This window comes from Mercenaria mercenaria, chromosome 14 (genome assembly GCF_021730395.1).
Source record: "Mercenaria mercenaria strain notata chromosome 14, MADL_Memer_1, whole genome shotgun sequence".
Classification (NCBI taxonomy): Eukaryota; Metazoa; Mollusca; class Bivalvia; order Venerida; family Veneridae; genus Mercenaria; species Mercenaria mercenaria.
In genome coordinates, this window is record NC_069374.1 from 21,660,654 (window position 1) to 21,686,475 (window position 25,822).

Below are 25,822 nucleotides of genomic sequence, written 5' to 3' on the forward strand. Positions count from 1 at the left end.
CTTTCTCTTGCTTTGTGGGGGCCTCTGTGGTTGAATGGTTAAGGTCACTGACTTCGAATCACTTGCCCCTCATCGGTGTTGGTTTGAGCCTCACTAGAAGCATTAAATTCTTCATGTGGAGAAGCCATCCAGAAAGGTTGGTGGTTCTACCCAGGTACCCGCCCATGGTGAAATAATGCAGGTAGGGGGCACCTGGAGTTTTCCTCCACCATCAAAGCTGGAATGTTACCTAGATCTATAATTGTATCGGAGTGGGGTTAAACTCATCAAAACAAACAAACCCTTGCTTTGTGCAAATCAGATGTTTAATCTACTTTTGAGTGAAGTACATCAAAATATTAAATCTTATCAGAGCTATTCAGATACATTTTCTTACATTAACAGAAACATTTTAAGTATGAGTGAAATGGAAAGAATATATATTTATGAAATACATAATACTGATGTCTATTTAAGAAACATGCAAATTTTATTTGAGAGCAATTAACAGAAAATGCTGAAAACAAATTAATGTCTTTGCCCAGTAAAAAAGGCCTGAATGGTGCATACAGCAGCATAAATCAAATCACAAAATTTAATAAATGGCATGCTTATTAATAAGTGATAAAATCAGCAGCATTTCAGTCTTTCTAAAGATTATGAACAAAAATGTTGACATGTGAAAAACATTTTTTGCAGATCTCTTTAACCGTGATCAAATCTCTCAAAAGTAAGCACACAGAGCTATATATTTTTTTTTACCAAAAGAAAGGTAATATATTTTTTTTCAGCTGAGAAGTTTCATTAAAAATGAAACATCTACCTTGTAGAATTTTTATATGCCGGAAGGGACATATAACCCCGAATGTTCATCTGTCTCTCTGTTAGCAATTTCTTGTCCGCTCTGTGACTCTGAACCCCTTGAAGGGCTTCAGAAAAAATTGACACAAATGTTTACCGCATAGAGACGATGTGCAGTGTATGTTTTTGGATGGCTGGCTTCAAGGTCAAGGTCACACTAAGGGGTCAAAGGTCAATTGACTTTGTTTCTTGTGCACTCTGTAACTCTTGAACTCCTTTAAGTATATCGCAGAAACTTGACTAAAATGTTTAACACATTGGAACGACATGCAGATCGCATGTTTTGGATAGCTGGCTTCAAGATCAAGGTCACACTTAAGGGTCAAAGGTCATATTACTTCGTTTCGTGTCTGCTCTGTAACTCTAACTGCTTGAAGCATTTTAAAGAAACTTGGCACAAATGTTCATCACAGAGATGACGCGCAGAGTGCATGTTCTGGAGGGCTAGCTTCAAGGTCAAGGTCACACTTAGGGGTCAAAGGTCATATGACTTTGTTTCGTGCATATATTGCTCTGCATTGTTTTTATTCGGCAGACACTTTCAATACTTTTTTATTGAATTACTTCCCTTTATTTTACTATGAATAGCTTATTTTGTAACTTATTTATTATTGGCTGTAGGAAAAATTCAGGACCACTTTTCTGTGGTACAACATGGATGGTACCTTAAATTTTAGGTGCATTTTGACAGATTTGTTCCTGGTAAGGATTTTTCTTTCTGTGGACTAAGAATTTTTATTTTGGATTTTTTTCCCTTTGTTGTTCATGTCCTTTTTGCTTCAACAGTCAAGTTCTTTGAATTTTTTTTATATATGTCCCATCCTCTGATATAACCCTTTGGGAGTATTTTTACGCCACTTGGAAATCTTGTTTCTGTATCCAAAAATGTCATTAAAATTGTGGATTCCCATTATGAAAATGAACAAAATCCAAATTTTTCAGATCAGTCTAGCAAATGTCAAACACACAACCCTATCATTTTTATTTGCCGAATTTTCTAATTACACCTTTATGTTTTGAAAAATAGCGATGTAATCAAATTCTTCACTGTAGAAAAAATTTTGATCTGAACAAGAACTACCTTAGTAAGTACAAGATTATTCCAAGATAATGCAAATACCAAAATATTTTTTTATTAGTAATAATAGTAATTGTTATATTGAATAACTTTATTTAAAGAGGGTAAAATATTCGGCTATATCCAGTGTAACATTATGGTCCTCCAACATTATAATGTAAAAAATCATCCTAAGTATGTAACATGGACAATGAAGTCCAAGACATGAATGACAGTAACATCTTACGAACAAACCAGTCCTTAGTGACATCAACAGTACATGTATGTAGTTATTTAAAATAAAAACATTTTAAAATTTAGGAAATATCAGATTGAAGAAAAAATATGTACAAGTGTTTAAAGAATAAATGTTTCTTGTAATATGCAAAACTCAATTAAACCTTGTCATGCAGGACACCATTAATTTTGCCTTTGTAACCAGTGCAGATTATGATCAGACTGCACATTTATCAGAAGAATTTTAAATTTTTTTTGCACAAATGTCCCCTGCAATGAGTTGATGTGTCGTGCACAAGACCCAGACCCCTAGCCACATTTGGAGATTTTTTTGTGTAACTTTTTCATTCAGTGGTATATATTCAAGTAACTTTACATTAATATTAACCATTACAAGACATTGAGTCATATGCAAAGGTCAAGGTCTCAGGAACCCAAGTAAATTTCTATTTTTGTTTGTGCATGAAATTACCTCCCTTTTATATTTGATATATTGCAAAACATATATTTTTATATCAGTTTTGCCACTATTTGAAAAAAATGAAATTACATTGTATATTTTAAGTAAGATGATTGGTATGAATTAATAAAAATAAAAAAGCTGTCAACAGTAACTATTGTAGACAAGCCCAGGCACAAGTTAACAGCATTACTACAACTCACTAAGTTGATAATGTAGTGCAGTACTGTATCAACAGTAGAATTAACTTTTCTGGTGTGTAATTTAAAACAGGTTATTTTAGTTCCATATAAATGTCATGCATTTTATTTCTTTATGTTATCCTGTCTTTAATGTAGTAAAATGTTTCATTATATTTTTGTTTATATTTCCTCAGCGATTAAAAAATAAAATCACATTTAGTCTTTAAAATACAAATACAGTCAAACTTGTGCTAGCGTCCACCCGTAAATAGCGACCACCTGTCGACAACAACCGGTCTTTGGTCCCCTGTAGAAAAATGCTCATAAAAAGGCCGTGAATAGTGACCGCGACCAGCGACCGGCATTATCGACTCCCAAGAGACATATTTGCCCCCCAATAACGACCAAGCTGGACCGTTACGGGATGAAAATATTTGAAATCCGCCGAATTTTCACGACTTGCATTATAGCAAACATAATAATTACTGCTTGACTGAAAATTTGCAAGTTTGCACCGGTCGAAATTAATACATAGAACATAAAGAAAGCAAGAAGCTTTTTATCAGCATGATAATGGCTAAATGAGAAGTGACCCTTCCCCCCGAATAAAGACCACCTGTGAACAAAGACCACTTTTGCTTGTTCCGAAGAGTGGTCTTTGTTCACAGGTTTGACTGTATTTACATTGGATAGCATTCTTCAATTTAGATTTCCAGACATTTTCACACTTCATAATGTCTTCATGAATTGTATGATACAAAGCTATGACTTGTGTATATTGTTTGTGTATTGTCCTTATACTTAGAATATGTTGTATTGGCATGTAATATGTTTTGTGAAAATTGTCCCTAGGTGGGGGTGTTGAAAACTCCGTTAAAAATTCTTGTTTATCCCGACATGAGCATACTGTACTAGTCATAGAACAGTAACTTCTAGAGGTATATGGAACTTGTGAATATTTGTGAACTATGAGTGTTGTTACCATGGAACTGCTTGAACTTTACATCTGAATAACAGGTTTGTGACTGATCACTGTTTTTGCCTCTTTGCTACAGACATTGGTACATTGTCATCACTCTTGTCTTAACACATTTCAACAACTGTTCCTGGTCCTAGGCAGGAGTGCTGGCAGAACAATATTTTAATGATGCCACAGTTACAATTTATTTTATTTCTGCAAGGCTTAGATGTTACATATTATACTAAATATTCACCGGGTTTTACATAACTTATCTTTGAAAATAAGTAAGTTGCAAGTAATGTTTTACTGAATACAAAGTAGAAAAAAAGAGACAAAATTGGACCATATGGTGTTGCCACGGGGACTCGCAATTACCTAATATTATTTGTCTAAAGAAAATAAGGTTTTGATATATCAAGCAATCCCTTCTCTATCTTATGTAACAGTTTAATCAATTTTCGATAATATCTGAGAAAATGCGAACACTTGCGTTTATTTATTGAACACCCCTCGTAGAATGAAACAATAAAACTAGTTGACTACGATAAAAATGCAACTGCCTTTCTGTCTGTCCGTGTGTCTGCTCTGTAACTCTTGAAGGATTTTGAGGAAACTTGACACAAATGTTCACTACATCGAGATGATGTGCAGAGCACATGGTTTAGATGGCTTGCTTCAACATCAAGGTCACACTTAGGGGTCAAAGGTTATATGACTTTGCTTCTAGTCCGCTCTGTATTACTCTTGAACTGCTTAAGGATTTTAAAGAAACTTGGCCCAAATTTTAACCACATCAAAACGACCATGCAGAGCGCATGTTTCGGATGGCTAGCTTCAAGGTCAAGGCCACACTTGAGGGTCAAATATCATACCTATATTGCTCTGCATTACGATGCTCTTGTTTTACTATTGTTTGCTACTTTTGGGTATAATTTTGAGATATTTTTTGAAGTATAAAATGGTTGTATACATAGCTATAAAATACTCTTTTTTTTCACGTTTTTTTTTTCTCCAAGCAAAAAAAAAAAAAGACCCAATGAATACTGTCAATAAATGCCACCAAAATCATGCTCCACTAGTGCATTGTTAGTCTAATAAACACCATCAAAACCTTGTTCCAGTTTCACATAAAAATGATCTAACGGATTGCTAATTGACACAAATGTGTCACTTAACAAAACACTAGTGCGGTACATAATAAACCACTAACAGATGGCTAATGGATTGTATAATATAGATCGCTAATTGTATGCATAATGGATCACTTAATTGAATGCACAATAGAGCACTTCATGGAACGCGTGATGTTTAAATGGATCGCTAATGGAACGCATTGACAAACACTGAAAACAGATTTTTACAGTGATTTTATGTGTTTTTAGTTTTGACAGTGTTTATTAGAAAATGTTTTTGTGTAGGATTCCCTATGGAATCCCAATAACAGTTGTGATGTTAACATATAATGACTTTTACTGTTAGGAAAACATGTGATTAGTATTCTTTAAACCGGTTAAGCATTTTTTGTATTTGAATTATTTTAATAGTTCAGACTGTTTTCAGCAAAACCTCAAAAATCAAAGTGTTTTTTTTTGTAAGTGTCGTTTATATTCTATGGTTCTTTCTTATCTAATACATCTTGCACAGCATCGTGAAATGAACCATTTAATAGAAATTCCTTCTTCACTTCTGAATAGTTGAATATTGCTTTAACTCTGTAATATTTGCTGTCATTTTCCAACATATAAGTGCTGAGTTTTTGACTTTCTTCAAATACCCGGTAAATGAATATTAGTCTGTTTAGTTCTTCATCTGTAAAAAGAAACAAGAAGTGATCGATTCTTTTCTTATAAGGATAATGGGCCGTTCGAAGTAAGATATCTGTGAAACCTTAAATTTAGAACTGGTCACTTTAAAATACTTTTTAATGCGAGTCTGTTAAGGCATAATAATGTGCAAGAAAGCTGCATGATTAGAAGTGTTAAACGTATAGTGAGTTTTTTTTTGAAATTTCAGCAGGAACTATACATTGTAGACAAAGTTACTTAAATTGAATAGATTTTATTTAAACGATATGACAGTTACTAAAATAATTCCACTTTCATTCATCAAAGGTTCGATAAAGTCACAGTTAAGATGAATCCTGTCTTTTATTGTTCTTAGAACAACAAGTTAAAATGAGAAGGGTATATCGATTTTTCAAACATCTTAATTTGTCGACAACAGCTTAAACTGTACAAAGTTACATATTTGATGTGTGTGAAATAAGGAGAGTTACATGAATATAAAACCGATAGGTTATCAACATTTTACAGAAGAATTTCTGCATTACCTTGTAAGTTTTCCAAGGCCGAAAACATGTCATCGATCCCTCGTGTCTTTGCTTTGCATGTCACGACAATTAGCTTTTCAGACTGCGGCTTATTTGTACCGAGATCATCCAGATTGAATGTTGTTGTTAAGATATTTCGAAGCTTTATATCCCCAGGAGAATGAGTAGCACAGTGTAATCTGTCATGATCGAGTAAGTAGGCATCTCGCTTTTCTTTTGGTTGCTTTGCAGGCTGCCATTAGTTGTACAAAATATACAATAGGGGAAAGCAAAAAATGTAAATTGTTTAAAGATTCAAGTTTATTTCTTTAGTGCCAAAAGGCTATTAGCCGGTTAGCCAAACGACCGGCTTGTAGTCTGCATTCTAAGAAACCCCGAACTTTGCGAGTGACTTCTAAGTCTAGTTGAAATGTCCTTAGACTTTTTTATAAATAGACCTTTTTCAGGTCATTTCATTGACTGCAATCAATTTAATTGCCTAATGGTCACATCATTTTGTATTCATAAAGGCGACTAACTTGAATTGAGATTGTTTTGTTCAAAATTGCCCAAATAATTATAAGTCCATTCAGAACTGTTTGTTGCCATGGCAACCGGAAGGAAAATCTTTAAAAATCTTCTTCTCAGAAACTGTTAGCCGGATTAAAAAAAAAAGAAGATTTTTTTAGAAATAATCTCTAGGTGACCCTCTACGAATTGCATAAGTCCTTCTATTTCGTTTAAAACATAGCCGCCAGGAGGCGGGGCTTTTTTTCCTATATGACTATTCTGCAAATTAAAAAATTCTTCTTTGAAACCTTAAGACAAAGAGCTTACACATTTGGTATGTGGCATTGACTTTTGACTAGACTGTTCAAGTAATGATCCCAGGGTCAATATTGGTGCCGCCCTGTGTTCCCTTGAATTTACATAGAGTTCTATAGGAAAACATCAAAATGCCATTCTCTGAAACCGAGAGGCATATAGCTTAGATATTTTACATTTGGCATTTTCTAGTGGTCCTTTACTAAGATTGTTTAATTATGACACAGTGTCCATTTAAAGCCCAGCCCTGGGGTCACATAGTTTTTATATGTGTTATATAATTATAGGAAAATACTTCAAAAGTTATCTGATCATATTTCTTAGACTGTTTAATTTATAATTACCTGATGACCGCAAGTAATTAGAGGTCACTTCACTCTTACCTTGACCTACTGACCTACTTTTAAAGATTCAGTCTTGAAATTTGAATGACGTATAAATACAGTTTTGCACATCGATTTAACACTGACTTTCAGTGACCATGAATGTGAACTACTAACCTACTTTCTTGATATATTTTGCATTGCATCAGATTGACATTTGAAACTTGTAGCTCATATTTCTAAGGTGAGCGATCCAGGGTCATAACCTTCTTATTGTTCATATATTATTGCTTTAGAGTACATTTGCTAGTGTTAAATCTTTGCTGTTGATTTTTATACCTTGTTTAATTTCGTGTACTAACCTAATTCGTGTTTACGCTTTTTTAAGTGTCGCCAACAGAAAACGTATTGGAATGGTGTTAACTGATCCTTTGTTCACACATGTCACTTAGATTAATAGATATGTTCTTTATTCTTTACTTTTCCCAGAATAACAATTTAATGTATATAATTACTACCTTTGGCAAAATCCGTTTCAGGCAACACAAAAAGTTCTGTAAAAGAAAAATATATTTTATAATATACCACTCAACATTTCCAACAGGATTTGTCGGCTGAAGTACAGTAGTATATGATCTACACCAAACATAGAAATCATACTAGGAGTTGGAGGGGAGGCCATATTTTGTTATTATCTGATTGCAGTTGAAAACAGCGATGTTTGTTAACTTTTTGACCTAGCAGTGGAGACACATTTTCAGTGGTAAGTGTTTTATTATCTACGAATTTACAAACGAAAACGCACTGTCTAACTTTGGTGGCCATATAAATTATCTTCACTTGGGTTTTGGTCTGACATGTTTATCTGTGATTGTAAAAAAGTTATCGAAGGTACTATTTCAGTTGAGCCTGACGAAAAAGTCGTAACCATGCATGAAAATGCGATTTCTGTTACAGTACAAAATGAATACTTTACAGGATGTTTATAGTTCTGGACTAGTGCATGACAATATATTCTTATTGAAAATTTATATCTAAAACCTCCTGTTGCAAAACTATTCTGGAACCATCAAAATTTTGTTGTTTGATTATATACACGTCATTTTGTTGTATGGTTGTTCTAACGAGATGTCTTTTAGAAGTCTAAAAACTAATACAAATTGGAAATTAGAACTTTTGAAAGTGTTGTATATAAAATAATAAATCTAGTGTTGCATTTAAGAATACTAGTGAAGGCAGCAATATTGACATTATGCGTTCATTTACTAGTATCCGTTTCGTATATTTCAATTGCTATAATATACGATTAACATAATTACTTATTGTCTCCGGAGGTAGCATGACATACATAAAGGGTTCATTACGTCCACTGTGTCGTTGTTAGTTTTATTTTCATGGCCACGTTCATCTATCTTACTTTAATGTATTATGTAAAAAGCAATAACTTGTTCTTCATTTCTGTTCAAAGATTTGTTTATGATGAGGAAAATGTTTGATGTTATGATTTTAATACTTTTTTTACAATGTAAATACGTCATGCATTTTCAATGCGGCGTGGCAATTATAAAAGTGTAACCCCTGTTTGTATTGATAAAGTCTATAAAATGATCAGATCGCAGTATCAAAATAACAGCAGACTCGGTTTGAGTCTGTTCCTGAAATGTTATGAAATGTGAGTTAAGCTATCTTCTAGATCCATCCACGTTACTTGGGTATTAACTGCTCATCCGGAATATTTTGTTGAGATCAACATAGTCCTGGAAATTGATGTATGGTGTACTTGCGCTTCCGTACGTGCGTCCATCCGATTTTGTCGTACAATAATTTTGATATTAATAAGCAATTTATTTTAAATTCTGCAAATTTTTTTCCCCCGCCGATGAAATCAGGAGGGGCGTATTGAAATGGCGTTGTCCGTCCGTGCGTGCATGCGTCCGTCCGCAGCCATTTCTCAGTAACTAGCAGGTAGAATTTCATGAAACTTGAAATAAACATGAACCAACATACTGCAATGATGCCCGTCAAATTTGTTTTTGGATTGGTCAGTTTCCCTTAGAGTAACTGTCCTTGATTTAATGAAAATGACCAAAAATGTCCGTCCGCAGCCATTTCTCAGTAACTAGCAGGTAGAATTTGATGAAACTTGAAATAAACATGAACCAACAAACAAAACATTCATTTTCTGTTAAAATGATTTTGACTAAATGAAATTATTTGCTTCTTAGTAACTTCCTTGAAATTTTGCCAGCTATATTTTTTGCCACTCCTCACCTCAAGCCCTTTCGGCGGGGGATACCAATTCATCGAATCTGCTTGATCTTTTAAGTGTCACGCTTAAAGTCAATGGTATCTATCACAATGGTCACGGTCAAACGCGGGTCCTAACTGTACTGCGCATTTTGATTAATTTAGCAGAAATCTTTGCTCAATGTAATTGACTGTCGCGCACAAACCAAATACTCCTCTCATTAAAGCCAATGTCAAAGTTATTAGTCCATGACTGGAGCAATCATTCTTGTTTGGCAATGTCTCCGTACATGACACTAAGTGTCGCACACAACATCAGACCCTTGTACCAACTTAGGGATGAAAGGTCATTTTAGACCTTATCCGGGTAAAACTTTCTGTCATACATTCTGTCAAACATGGAACACTCTTGGAGCGCGGTCAAATATCATAATCACAAGGCAGTCTGAAAGACAGCTATGTCCGCCACCACTTTTATGGATAGCGGAAGTGTTGATGGTATTGGATTGAAGCACTGACGTTGTTACGTATATTTCAAAGACATCAGTGAATTCAAAAAACCTTAAAGAGGTTTAGGAGATACAGAGTGGACACCAAATGAAAGCTTTTGAACTTGAGTTGTGACACTGACCTTGAGCCGACATAGCTGACTTATGAGTTCTGCACATCGTCTTGATAAAGTGATCATTTGACCCAAGTTCCAAAAATCATTCAAGAGGTTTAAGAGATACAGAGCGGACAAAAAATGTAAGGCTCAAACCTTTGACCTTGAGCTGTGACCTTGACCTGACATGGCTGACTTATAAATGTGTTCTATACATTGCCTTGATGAGGTGATCATTTTACCCAAGTTTCATGAAAATTCTTCAAATGGTTTAGGAGATACAGAGCAGACACAAAGTGTTACGGACGGAAGGACAGACGAACGGACGGAGACCATTCCTATAACCTTCAACCACTCGTGGCGGGAGATTAATAAGGTAAGAATAGATTTCCCGGACGCAAACAACACAGCAAAACACAGCCAGAGCGACACATCACAAAGTAAGTCCGCCACAAATAGAAACAGTTACTGTAGTGGAAAGATGTAGCAGACGGGTTCAAAAAACCATCAACATATAATTTTGACTATATGAGTGATAATATGTATATGAAAATTAAATACAAATAAGGATGGGGTTAGGGAAAGAGGGGTACGTGTTTTGGGAAGGGAAAACGCAGCCCACCTAGACTACAATTCACTGCAGTGCAAGCATGAACGTGCACAAGGGGCAACACACTCCCATGAACACACACACGCACGAACCCAAGCACGCACGCATACACTGAAATAGCAAATCAGCTAGACAAACAAAGGAACATAGTAGAGCACCGCCGCCAAAGGACGACCTGTGGCAAAACCAGTTTGGAGCTCTCACCGGTATCTGGTGGGTACCTTACCTCACTCATGCTGAAAAGGAGAGGGGACGTAAAATGGGGACCAGCAAATTTAAAGAAAATAACACCACCACGGTCAGTAACTTACATAAAGGAAAATGGGGTTTTAATCACATTTAGGGCATGCCAAACTAGCAGTTACCCTATTTTCAACAAGTTACACAAGACGGCACGAATAAAATAACGCTGCTGAGAAAGGCTCTAATATAAGTGACAGAATATCAAATTGTATCAAGTAAAACATATAAATAGGCTCAATCTGAGGTATCAGTAAACAAATGGGCTCGACAACTTGTCTCAAGTCAGGACGCAAAGATTTATTTTATTTTGTTGGGTTTAACGTTGCATGGACACAATTATAGGTCATAAGGCGACTTTCCAGCTTTGATAGTGGAGGAAGACCCCAGCTGCCCCTCCGTGCATTATTTCATCAGGAGCGGGCACCTGGGTAGAACCACCGACCTTCCGAAAGCCAGCTGGATGGCTTCCTCACATGCAAAATTCAACGCCCCGAATGATGCTCGAACCCAAATCGATGAGGGGCAAGTGATTTGAAGTCAGCGACCTTAACCACTCGGCCATGTAGGCTCCAGGACACAAAGAACCTTACTTTAAAGGGCACGACTAAGCAAGAGGTCATTGCCTTATCGAAAATGTGTCTCCTTCAAAGGGGTAAGTTCTTGTTTCAGGTCTGACGATAGTAGAAAGACAGTAATTAAGAAAATACAATAAAATGGGTTTTGCTTGCATTGAAATAGTAAACAACATATCATATCTAACCCCTGTGACATTGACTTTTGTAGTACTAGGACAACTCTCTAAATTGCCAAGGGCAATCTACATGTGAAGTTTGGTATTTCTAAATTTTGCTTGGATACATTTTATGTTTCAAAAGGATTTCGTCACAGCGTTGATTGCTATAGAAGATAAGAGGTAAGGGTAGATTTCTCGGAAGCACAGAGCACCAAAAACACAGCCACAGAGCCACGCATTTGCGTAGTAGACCAACAACAAAAAACAGCTGTAATGGAAACATATTTCAGACTGGTTGCTTCAAACATCCATATGCTAAATATAGATGGAGGAGAAGGAAATGGTAAGGGGCAAAATTGGGTCGCGGGGGTGGGGGATGGATGGGGAGGAACCCGAAGTGGAAAGTTGAACAAGGACAAATATACAAAGGGAATGCCAAGTTCCTTAATAACAGTCACGCTACAACGTACACCACGATATCGCAGACACTCGTGTAGTATTGTAATATCTTATCTCAGTGACCTTAATCTTAGAGGAATCTGCCTCTAAACCAAAATGTTTCTCCCAGCTCCTCTAATTATATTTATAGAAAAACAGTTTGTTTGATAGTTACTATATATGATCTATGATGTTCGATTACAGCGTGCTTATTTCTCTTTTATAGATAAAAGAATTAAAAGTTTATTAAAAACTACTCATATTTGAAAAAAAACAACACAAATGACTACTGATAGTAATAACACTACTGACCAAGCGTTAAAGTGTTGCAGACTACAAGATAACTAGTATTGTACATGAAAAGGCTGACTTGAAAAAAAATCAATACGTTAAAGGAAACAGCCTATTGCCCAAACATTGCTTTGTAATATATTGACACACATGCAATTTACAATTCCCATTAGCTTTATTTGCTTTTAATAGTTGCAAATAAAAAAGACAACGAAATTTATGTTTGTAGTAATTAGCGTAAAGCTTGTCAGGACACAAGCTAAACTGACATGAACTAAGCAGATGTAGTTTACATTCTTCTTGTTCACACTTTTCTTTTATTTTGAACATTTTTACATCTGCAAAATAGTGTGATAACCATAACATAAAGTGAACATTGATTTGTCCTCGTCATAAACAATTCTTTGAATGGAAATAAAGTGTATGTTACTGCTTTTTTACATACTTGGTATTTAGACAGGTGGCTACGGAAATACACCTAACTATGGCAGAGTGCAATCATAAACCTTCCTGTAGGGAGCGCGACAAAAACATCGACAGACAAAACATTGACACGACAAAACTTTGTCGATTCGATCAATTGTCGCGTTGCGGTTTTGTCGATGTTTTGTCTGTCGATGTTTTGTCATAGACCCTTCCTGTATGTCATGCTACCTCCGGAGACAATAAGTACTTGTACCCCGCGAACAACAAAGTTGTAAGGGGGAGTATACTGGTTTCAGGTTGTATGTCTGTCCGTCCGTCCGTCCGTCTATCTGTAGACACAGTCTTGTGCGCACCATCTCTCCTCATCCCCTTGACACAATTTAATGAAACTTTATACAAGTGATCAGTAACAACAGTAGTTGTGCATGGTGCATGTTAGGTTCTTTCAGATTTTTTTTTGTGCAGTTACTGGACATTGTCTTTTGTTACTTTACTATATAGTAGAGTCTGCATATGCAATTTTGTGCGCGCCTAATCTCTTGAACCCTTGCACAAAATTTAATGAAACTTCACACAAGCGACCAGTAACAACTCTAGTTGTGCATGATGAATGTTACCTTCTTCTAGATATATATTCTGCAGAGTAATGGGACTTTGTATTTTTGTTACTATACTATATACATAGAGTCTGCATACAGTCTTGTGCGCACCATCTCTCCTCATCCCTTTGACACAATTTAATGAAACTTCATACAAGTGATCAGTAACAACAGTAGTTGTGCATGGTGCGTGTTAGGTTCTTTCAGAGTTACGAGACTTTGTTGTATATACATAAAATCCACATAATTATGCAATCTTCTGTGCGTCAAATTGCAATGTACAGTGTCAGTGCATGCGGGGGTACATTCATCATATTCAGTGATAGCTCTAGTTTTGCTAATCTTCACTAGTAGGAATTAAAATATACGAAAAGGATATTCTAAAACGTGAATGGTTTAAACTTTGTATACATAATCCTTACAAATTATTATTTATATTGGTCATTACTAGTGTTCAGGATGAGTAACTTCACTTTTTGGTTCCTATATTACTGCTATAAAATACCTTTTACTAGTATTATATCCAGTATCGTGTGAACGTTAATACTAACAAACATCAGTAATCCTAAAAAATATCGAAATAACTGAGTAAGTCTAAATTCATGTCACAGTACTGATCTATAGCTTATCGGTCACCAAAAGTAGAGCAAATCGATACATTGTTCACACATGTCACTTGGATTAATAAATATGTCCTTTATTCTTTCCGAATACAACATTTAAATGTATATAATTACCATATGGATCCCGTTCCTTTGCAAGCAACTCCAAAGATACTGCAAAAGAAACAATCTCTTTTATAATATAGTTTTCAACATTTCCAACATAATTTATCGGCTAATGTACAGCAGTATGATATACATATAACCTACAGGCGTATTTTACTTCCTAACGGACAAGCAAATTCGACAGCGTAATTATTTTTCAGTTCTCTTATTTTCATTTCAAAATCCAAGTGCTAAAGTGACTGAAACTGGGATGTAGAGAAGAGAAGAGGTAGCTGAACATAATTCTGATAAAATGACATCTGTTTCCTAACAACGCACATGTCAGAATGGACTTCTTTACGAGTAAGCAGGACCTAAAAAGTTAAATATTATTAAGTGAGCTGTCAACTTCAGTTTATCATTTGAAGAGTACAGTACAGAATAGTTCAGTTCATCTTCAAGATACATTATCAAACTCAACTCCTGTAACAGTTATTCAGCTTCCAGGCTCGTTTTTTTTTCAACACTAAGATATGATAAAATAGATGCTGTATTATGTTTTTAAGTTCAAATCTAAGATATGTTCAACTCTTAGATATGCCCAACTCAAGATGTTTTGTACTCAGCTAAAACATGAAATCAAGGCAAACAGACTTCATCTCTGAAGATACTGTTTCAAACTCGACTCAAAAATAAATAATGTGGCACATTTCTGCTCTGAGATAGTTAAGTAGTTTTCGCGATAACGTTATATGTAAGAACATTCGAGGAAATATGTGCATTTTCTATATTCGTTAGTAATAAATGATATTTTGAATTACTAGATACGTAGTCCAAATTGTCGCGGTATAGGCACACATTTGACCCTTTTTATTCTAGTGATATTTTTATTCTAATTTTAAACTTGTAAACCGGTTGGACAAATTTTCTGCAATGAAAGCAGAATATATAACTAATATTAAATCAATATTTTGATAATATATAATTAGTAATACTCGGAATAAAATGTACTGTGTAAAAAGGAAAAAGAAATACTAATAATTTAAATCCTCAATTCATTACAACAAAAATCTTCAAGTTGATGTTAACAACAATATATGCGTCGTGTGGTTATATAAAAACGAAGTTTGTTAAGAGTAATGGAGTGTTACGTCTAAGGGTAACATTTGCTTGTTACTTCAAGTACTGAAGGTAACACAAAAAAGAAAATAGCAACAATAAACAGTTGCAAAGTTTATGATAAAAATAACAATTCAAATACCTTAAAAATGTTAACTAGCCGTACAGTCCAATCTAATATGCAAGACTAGTCCAAGTTCTATCCTAGTCAAATTTAAATTCAATCAGTATAAATTCAGAATCTTATCCAAACAAACCAAACAAATAAATCCTCTCTTCTAAGATAATTTTTTAGCAGGTGAAAATAAAAGTAACTGCGACAAGAAAATGTAACTAATTTATAAAACACTCAGTCAAGATCAGTTAAAGACACGGCTACTAAACGCTAGCGCCACCACCAAATTGTGGTGACAAGGAAAAGAGCTATCGACATTTCCGTGGTGCAGCTATCGCCCGTTTCTACTTGTAAACACGGGAGTAAAATTTATATTTTATCTTATATTTTTATTGATAGAACTTTTTTCGAAAATCGGAGAATGTAGTTCCGTGTAACAACACTTTTACTACAGGTTGCCTGTGATTTCATTAAAATAGTATGCACATTGTGGTGTCAGGAGCTTTTCTCCCGAATCTGACAGTGGCACATTTTCATATCGGCCAGTATTCGAACACCATTCCGATGAATAGACACACTGTAAGAACATACTTGTGCATGCAAATGGTGTAGAAATGATAAATAACTATATACGCACACACCATGAATAATAGAATCTCGGGTTAGAAGAAATATAGCAGGATTTTTAAAAGTGGTGGCGCTATAACTCTAGTGATGGCGCTATACAGTAGTGGTGGCGCTGTTACAGCATTCAATAATACGAACTGCTGACGCATCCGGAACAAAACAAACACCAACATTCTCTAACTGATAATTTTCCTGTAAGGAATTATGTTATTAAAGAAAGAAAAACACGATCATAGTTTATTTATCTTTATGAAACATTCTCTATCTAAGAAAAAAAGGACAAAATACTCACAGACCCTTGGGGCTCTTGTAGTCAAAGTAAATATTTTCCTTTGTTTAAAATGTTAATTTAGAATTATCTCTAACCTTTAAATATTCTACTTAAATACAAACGTAAGTGTACTTTAAATTCAGGTCAAGAAAAATAGTAGCAATACTCTTATTTCAAACAAAGATTTGTGTCCAGGAAATAATTTGAAGTAAGTGTAGAATTTATTTGTTATATTAAGATTCTGAAGGTTCTTTCTGAAAAGTGAGTACAGTGCATTTTCAATTCAATCGATTAAATATGATTAATCAGTAGAGCTTAGATGTACAATCTGAATCCATATACATGTAGATTATTTTGCGATCATGTAGAGGTTACTGCATGTATTTTGTTGAGTAACGTAATTTGGGTGTAGTGTGGGATAGGTTGATAACATCGATTATTGTAGAAATTTCCGTGGCTTGCAGACAGACATTTTCATATATTAAAATTGAATATATCAGCTACTTATCATATACAACAGCGCCACCACTACTGTATAGCGCCACCACTTTAGTGATAACGCCACCACTTTCAAAAAATAGTCGTGTTTTCACTTTTTACTGTGTTTTTGTAATTCTTTGATGTATTGGAATACGTGTAATTCATTTCTACACCATTTGCATGCGCAGGTATGTTCATACAGTGTGTCTAATCATCGGAATGGTGTTCGAATACTGGCCTATATGAAAATATGCCACTGTCAAATTCGGGAGAAAAGCTCCTGGCATCACAGTTTGCATAATATTTTAATGAAATTACAGCCAACCTGTAGTAAAAGTGTTGTTACACGGAACTACATTCTCCGATTTTCGAAAAAAGTTATATCAATGAAAATATAAGATAAAATATAAATTTTACTCCCGTGTTTACAAGTAGAAACGGGCGATAGCTGCACCACTGAAATGTCGATAGCTCTTTTCCTTATCACCACAATTTGGTGGTGGCGCTAGCGTTTAGTAGCCGTGAAAGAAAAAAATAGCAAAATACTTAGTAGTAAAACCAGCAATTAAAATGAATATTAACTTGGGCTTTGCACAAAAAAAAGAGAAAAAAAGTGAGAAGCTAACCCAATTTACATGCAAGCGTTTCCGGAGAATAATAGAGCTATATAGCATTTATTAACTATGCTATATGTTTCTAGATAGTATGCTTGTTTTTTCCCACTAAAAGTCAAACTAGAGAATCTATTACAGAAGCATCTCATCTGATAGTAGATGAAGGAAAATAGATTTTTAATATTTAAAAAAATATTTTAATTGAATTTAGAATAAATATGTATCACACATTTAACGAAGGAAAGGCAGTAGCTATAGAGAGATAAAACAGGAGTCTAAAAAGGATAATGTAGAAATACTTTACAAGAATAATACTAAGGTTTATTTATTATGAATAACATTATAATAATAGATAATTGGCTGAAAAATTTAGCAACACAAGCATACTGGTATAAAAATGACATCGATTAAAGCCATTCGAAGACACTGTTTACTTTAATTTATACATAAAACATGAGCGTAAAAGTATATCTGTAAATCATGCTAAAGAAAGGGTATTAAATGAGCATATACCACATTACCATGGAATTCTACATGGACAATGATTTAATTGACAACAGTGATTATAGAAGTAAAATGTAATCATATTATTAGAAAAAAAAGTAATGTTAAAAATGTTAGTGGTAAAGAAAGCAGCAGAATTACAGAAAAGATTTCGTTAAATGAAATACAAAGTAACCACACCTGTAAATGTATTTGTGTTAATAAGCATGATCTTTTCAGTTCTGTTGTTAACAAAACGTCTTTGTCATGCATTGTTGAGATGATGCAAGATTCACTTTTGACAACGGTATTAATACATTAGCATATAGTTATGGTAAGCGTTCCCGAGAACTATAAGCTCGTAAAATTGTCACACTGTAAATAGTTACCCGAATTTCTTTTACAATTAAACCTTCTAAACAAATCACATCATTTATTTTGAAGTTGATTTTGAAAGAAATGGACTAATTTCTTCTTTAATGTTCTGCCTTAAATTATTACGTTAGAACATTTCTCTGATATATGTGTTCTTAATTTCAAAGCAGTTTTTTCATCTTTTATGCAATTTTTGTTTAATGTTACATTATTTCCATTAAGTACCTCGGTATCATGAGGAACAAGGCTATTGTCTAAATAACTAAAATTTTGTCGAAGCGGTTTAAAATAGTTCTAAACAATATACTTTCAACAGGTGCATTTGAATATGTGAAACGTTTCGCTAAAATCTACATTTTACATTGTTACAGGATTAAAGGAGAGAATATAAACCTTCATTAGACTTCTGATTTACTGAAATCATTTCGATTCACATAAAGAAATCTTGCATCATAATTTTTTGTAGTTTTTTTTTTAATATGAATCAATATTATTATGACATCTTTAAAATATTAGTATCCAATGCATTCTTACCGTAAATGGATAAAATGTGCAGCACACACAGAACAACATGTATTCAGATGTCTGAAAGAAAGATCAGTTGTTTTAATATTATCATTAGCACAATATTATTGTTTAAAAGGAAATTAATACGATTTTAATAAATTTTGGAATTTGGTATCAAAAGAAGTCTCAGTCGAAAGTATATTGGTTGGTTTCAGGATACCAGCTTTTTATTGTTTTAGTTGGACGACATAACACTATTAATTGTCAAATCAATGTAAATGAAAGGAAAAAGTTAGTTCTACTGAAAATATTCTGGAAACGGTTAACGACAAATTGAAAACTATTGGGAAAGAACAAGAAAGCAAACAAAACAATATTCTCCTTCCTTTAATCATTCAGACAAGTTATGTTCATATTCAAAGTACCAAAGTAAATGCGTAAAATCTTCAGTTGATTGCTCATATTCTTTACGCAAGTTTATTTCAAATCAAAGTTGATTCGTTAATTTTCTTTGTTCACTATATAACATTGCAATTGTACTGCTTAACAGCTTACAATCCATGTAAATAAACTGGGTCATAAATAAAGCACAATTTTGAGTTCAGATGCGTTGTAATCTAATCACAAAGGCTGAACGAAATTAAATGGGGTCATCACTGGAACTTTAAGCCATACATATTAAAACTCTCAGTGCAAGACTATACAACAGATGGATAAAGGGAAGTTCGTCGAATATTTGAAATAAATGAGTAAGTCTGAATGCATGTCACACTACTGATCTAAAGCATAATGGTCACCAATAGTAGTGTAAATGAATACCTTGTTTACAAAGGTCACATGGATTGATAAAATTGTTCTTTATTATTTATGAATACAACAAAATAAACGTATATAATTACCACTTGGGTCCTAATCAATTGTAGGCAACGCCAAACACACTGCAAAAGAAAACTCTCTTTTATAGTATACTTTTCAACATTTCTAACATGATTAATCGGCTGATGTACAGCAATATAATATACAAATAACAGACCGGATGTATATTACTTCCTAACAGACAAGCGATTTCGACTCTTTTGGACAGCTTACTTATTTTAAAGTTTTCTTACTTTCTTTTCTAAATCAAAGTGATAAAGGTACTGAAACTGGGATGGAGAGAATGGAAGAGGTAGCTAAACTGATAAAATTTCATCTGTTTCATAACAGCGCACATGTCAAAATGGATCTCTTTATAACTAAACAGGACCCAGAAAGTTTCATATTTCTTTTCCTGCAGGTTTGGTTTAAGTGAGCTATGAATTTTAGTTTTGAAGAATACAGTAAAACAGGTACAATTCATCTCTAAGATATATTGTCAATCTCAACTTCTGTAATATTGGTAAAAACTATTCAACTTTCATGATTCGTGATATGTCAGCTTTTACGACAAATTCAATTCAAAATACGTTCAAATCCATGTTATGTTCAGTTTTTAAGTTCAACTGTTAGATATGTTCAGATTTTAGATATGTTCAACTTGAGATATCTTCACCTCAAGATATATCTAACTCAAAATTTATTCAACTCAAGATACATTCAACTCCGTTTAGATATAATATCAATGTAAACAGAGTTTTTCTCTCAAGATACCGTTTCAAACTAGACTCATAGGTAAATATGGTTGCACATTTCTGCTAAGTAGCTATTGCGATAACATTAAAAACTTTCCAGAAAATATGTGTATTTTCTAAAAACATTACAGTAATAAATTCTATTTTATAGATAAATAGAATAGATAATGGCGGTTTAGGCACACATTTGACCAGTTTTATTTTAATGATAATTTTGTTCTCATTTTAAACTTGAAAGAAGGTTGGACCAATTTTGTTTGCCATGAACGCAAACTGGCAGTAACTTACGAATATATTATTTGTATTAAATTAGTATTTTGAATACAGATAATGAGTAATACTCAGATTAAAATGTATTGTGAAAAAAAAGAAAATTCACTTGTAAATTAAATCCTCTATACATAACAGCAAGAGGGCCAAGATGTCCCTGGGGCGCTCGCCTAAATAAAATACCATAACAGTGTAAACATGTTATACCTAGCGATTGTGTGGAGTCTAATATTCTGACCAGTTTTCATTAAGATTGGACCAAAAATACGGCCCCTTGGGTGTAGTCAAGCATTTTCTTTGATTTGACCTAGTGACCTGGTTTATGACACCACATGACCAAGATTAGAACCAGTCCAAGATTTTATAAAACCAAACATTCTGACAGTTTCAGGAAGATTCGAGCAAATAATGCGTCTAGAGTGTAAACAAGCTTTTCCTTTTATTTTATCTAGTGACCTAGTTTGGACCTCACATGACCTGGATTTGAAATCCTCCAGTACTTCATAATAAAAATATTCTGACCAAATTTTTTGACGACATTATTAAAGTGTAACCCCTAGAGTGTAAACAAGCTTTGCTTTTGACCCCATGTGACCCAGATAAAAACTCGTTTGAGATTTCATGGAGACAAACGGTCTGACCAAGTTTCATGCACATCAAGTGAGAAATGCAGCCCCTATTGCATACACAAGGTTTTTCTTTGATTTGAACAGGTTACCTATAGTTTTTTACCCTAGATTCTTATTTTACCTAGATTTCACCAAGAAAATCATTCTGATCAAAGTTCTGGTTTTTGACTCCAGATGACTCATATTCAAATTTGACCTAGATTCCATCAATACAACGTTCTGACTAATTCTCATGAGTTTCGTGTCGTTTCAAACTTAAACTGTGGACTCAAGAGTGTTAATAGATTTTCGTTTGATCTAGTCTTCTGACCTAGTTTTTAACCCTACGTAACCCAGTTTCAAACTTTACCTAGAGATCATGATGACAAACAATTTGACCAAGATTACATCTATGGCCTCTAGAGTGTTAACAAGCTTTTACTTTGATTTGACCGAGTTACCTAGTTTTTGTTCCCACATGACCCAGGTTCAAACATAACGTATAGGTCATCAAGGCAAACGTTCTGACCAATTCACATGAGTTTCAAATTTAAATTGTGGACGCTAGCATGTAAACAAGATTTTCTTCTGATCTGGCCGACTGGCCTAGTTTTTGACCCCACATCACCCGGTTTCCAATTTGACCTAGATATCATTAAGACATGCATTCCGACCAAGTTTCATAAAGATTGGGTCACAACTGTTGCCTCTAGAGTGTTTAAAAGGCAAATGTTTACCGACGACGAACGACGCCGGACAATGACCTGTCACAATACCTCACCAGTGAGCTAAAAAAGCAGCAAATAGGTGTTAACAGTGTTACGGTCGCTTACGTATAGCCTCAAGTTTAAAACCACTCTCTGACAACTGCGTCAGGGAGTCGTCGCTTTGGCTTAGTGGTAGGAGCACTTGTATGTATTTGTTTAGGTTGGCGTGGCCCTTATAAACAGCACTTCCACCCTTGCGACCCGGGTTCGAATCCTGCAACAGTAACTTTGAATTTTTCATCATAAAATTCTACCATCTACAATTTCTGTTACGCTCTTAAGTCGTTTGAGCAGAAATATGTGCATCTCGCGGTAATATAAAAACAAAAGTGTACAGGAGGCGCAACTGATATTCGTAAAGCCATGTTTAAAGCTTCCCGGATATAAATATTGTGATCCCTGTAACATAACGGACCTCCTGTTAATGAACTAGACGCAGTATGTATGGACCATGGCTTTTGTTGTGAATGTAGTACAGTTGGCACAAAAACGGAAAAAGTGGGAAACCTTCAAAAACTGATACCTCAATCCCCTGTTATAAACTGAAGCAGTGAATTAGCAAACGAATTGCATAAACCGGTTAAATTTCCAAAACGCCAAGTATAAATAGAAAGTTGACACGCAAGCGTTGTTAGGAACAGTTATACAGGTATAAACTATTTAACAACTACGAATATATTTCTAGTAATTATACTTTGGGTATACCACTAAAAATAAACCTGAATCTTTTACAGATGCCTTTGATAAAATTATTTCAAAAGGAAGACAGATGAAGGAAACGAATTTTATGATAAACTTTCCCGAGTATTTTCAGATAAAACTAAAATAGATACACATTTAATAAGAGAATGGCGGTAGCTAGAGAGAAACAACAATCATGTAAAGTATTTACAGCAAACAATACTTATATTTATTAAAATAATTTACAGGCTAGCGTTGATACATATTACAACGAAGAGCATATTAGTATTGAAATGACACCGACTGAAACCATTCAAGGCACCGTTTATTTTGATTTATATAAAAAGGTAAGCCAAAATATAAAATTGGAAACCGAGTCCATTTGAGCAAAATTAAGCGGTATTTTGAAATTTTGAAAAAGGTTAAACATCGAACAGGATTAAGAATATCTGTTATTAATGGAAATTGAAAGACAAACCCAAGAACATATACCATGTATTTAAATATTGAATTAGTTGAAGGTGCATTCTATGTACAAGAACTTTTGCCTACTGAACAAGAATTTTTTAGAATGGAAAAGAAAAAGTTATAAAACGAGACTGTAAGAAAAGCAGGCCTTACTAAAATGGAAATGTTACAGTGAGAAATGTAATAGCTGGGTTTCCTTTAGTAACATTGAACATAGGAAAACATAGAAACATTATAAAATCTAAACTTGAACAAATGTATAGTGATGAAATTTAAGAACATGCGATTGCTAAATAAGAAAATGTAACATACCCTTACCTTTTAAATAAAGGTCTATTTGAATAGATTTGTGGTTGTTTAGTACAAATAGGGTATGTAATTGTCACAAGTAGATGAAAAATGATAAGTTACAATTGTATCTATATTTTGATATATAATTTCTCGAAATAAAAAAAAACCAACACTTAAAGCCAAGCATTTAATGAATACACATTACACACATAGATGTAAATATAGTCCCCTAGCCGCTTCAAGTCGTTTACAATTACCTCAATAAGTCATAGAAAAGGATTAACAGATATAAAGAACGGTGACAATGAATGTTTTAGATGGTGTCATTTAACTTTCAAATTATTTATTAACACCCAAAATAGTTTATTTGTTTTGTTTTTGTTTGTTTTGGGTTTAACGCCGTTTTTCAACAGTATTTCAGTCATGTAACGGCGGGCAGTTAACCTAACCAGTGTTCCTGGATTCTGTACCAGTACAAACCTGTTCTCCGCAAGTAACTGCCAACTTCCCCACATGAATCAGAGGTGGAGGACTAATGATTTCAGACACAATGTCGTTTATCAAATAGTCACGGAGAACATACGCCCCGCCCGAGGATCGAACTCACGACCCCGCGATCCGTAGACCAACGCTCTTACCTACTGAGCTAAGCGGGCGGGCCCAAAATAGTTTAAAAATATAAAAAGTACACGAAACAACATCATTTAATTTATTTGGTTATATAAGTAGTAACATAACTGCAAAGTTCTACAGTATTTTTTCTTTGCACCGTGGACATACGCTAATGGTAACACTTAAAAACAACCGTTTTTGTTCAATTAAATGTTTTTCGTTATTTACTTCCTACTTTGTCTGCTGAAGTATTTTCAAATTCGCTTATATCCGGATCCACAGTAAAAACAAAAGGGAGATAATCTCTTCCAGTGCCAGCGATGAGATTGATTTCAATTATTTATTCCTCATCTTCTGTATTTTTTTCATTAAATTTATGAATTCCAAACCGTCAATTTTGTTTTGTTGCGACAGCATAAAAACAGTCAAATTGTGGACAGTAATTTTTGTTTTAACTTTATTGGTTTTGATTCGGAACAGATTTTACTGCCTCACCATTCTTGGCTGTCTTTTTAATTTTAAAATCCAGGTTTTATTTAATTTCTTTAATTTTGGCAAAACATTTAGCGATATCTTTTTGTTAGTTTTAGCATAAATAAGTCACTGTAGATTTCATTGTGACGTCCATCGTCAATGTTTATCAAGACGTCGAGTTGTGTCTTAAAACCTTCTAATTTATCGTTCAATGTCAAAACTTTCTAATGTATTGTTCCAGTTTTCAATACAGTCATTTAATACTGTTTCATGTCCATTACCTCTCTGTGAAGCTGCTTTAAAATTTACACTCATATTTATATTCTGCAGAGTTACTAAAAATGCATTTAACAACTAATGATTCTTTTTTATTTATCAGTATCAATTTTATTCATTTCCTTATTGATTTCTATCTTATACATATTTTGTAACTTTTTATCAGCTTCAGCAGTCTTGCCTTTGAGTTCTTCATGTTTAATCATACTATTCTTATTCCCTTACATATCAGATTTCTTTTCAAGTTCATATATTGCGTTAGACGAAATTTTTATTTCTCTTTCAATTCTACCTTTTATCTCAACTACTAGTATTACTTTTTCATTGTATTTATATCTTTTGTTAATTCTTCATCTTTGTTAATTCTTCAATATTGTTTGTTTCTGTTTCTATAAAAATTCAAAGGTCTAGAAGATTTTGATCTTCTGTCATACTTTGAACTTTGTTAACACAAGTCCTTTTGTCACTGGGCTTATGTTAGTTTCCCATATAAACTATTTCATTGTTAACAATATCTAACGGTCTGTTTATTTTGTTGTCTAGTTCTTTGTTTTTATAGAAGTTTTGTTCTATTTCACTTTAAAATTTTAAAACTTTTGTATTGTTGCTCAGTAGCATATCCAGCTAGGTATATCCACTTAGTTCAATATAAAATTTAACTCTGCTTGTACTATCTGGTGCTTATTTCACTTGTGCATTTAGAACTCGCATTATATAAATAAATTAAATTAGAATAAGTTTATTTGCTTTGCCTGACCCCGAACATCCGCATATTAGCATTCCAAGACATGAATCTGGCATAAAATCATATACATGCATTTGCTTAAAATCAGGTTTATTGCTTTTTCATAATTAATTGTTTCCATATATGATTTGTATACAAAAAAGTAATCTCATATTGAATTAGATTAAGTTAACATAGAAATATGACATTTAAGGAGGTAGGTTACCTTGATATTTGTTGCGCATGTCCAACCGGAAGCTAACGTGACGATTTATGACGACGTTTACGACAAACTAAATGTGTTTGTATATCCATTATTCTGGAAATAAATCATGAACTACCTCCGATCTTATGTTTAA

General features: G+C 33.9%; 1 protein-coding gene across 3 annotated transcripts in view; it reads right to left on the reverse strand.

The window, feature by feature from the left end:
- Positions 1-283: 283 nt before the first annotated feature.
- The window catches only part of LOC128548390 (uncharacterized), a 53,286-nt gene continuing 27,747 nt past the window's right edge, over positions 284-25,822 (reverse strand). For all 3 annotated transcript variants that reach the window (XM_053523030.1, XM_053523028.1, XM_053523029.1), the window contains 6 exons: positions 19,582-19,620; positions 18,710-18,760; positions 14,122-14,160; positions 7,712-7,747; positions 6,067-6,298; positions 284-5,546 (listed from right to left, as the gene is read on the reverse strand). In XM_053523030.1, the coding sequence (XP_053379005.1) occupies positions 5,347-5,546; positions 6,067-6,298; positions 7,712-7,747; positions 14,122-14,160; positions 18,710-18,748 (546 nt within the window). In that variant the 5' untranslated portion in view covers positions 18,749-18,760; positions 19,582-19,620 and the 3' untranslated portion in view covers positions 284-5,346. The remainder of the gene's footprint in view (positions 5,547-6,066; positions 6,299-7,711; positions 7,748-14,121; positions 14,161-18,709; positions 18,761-19,581; positions 19,621-25,822) is intronic.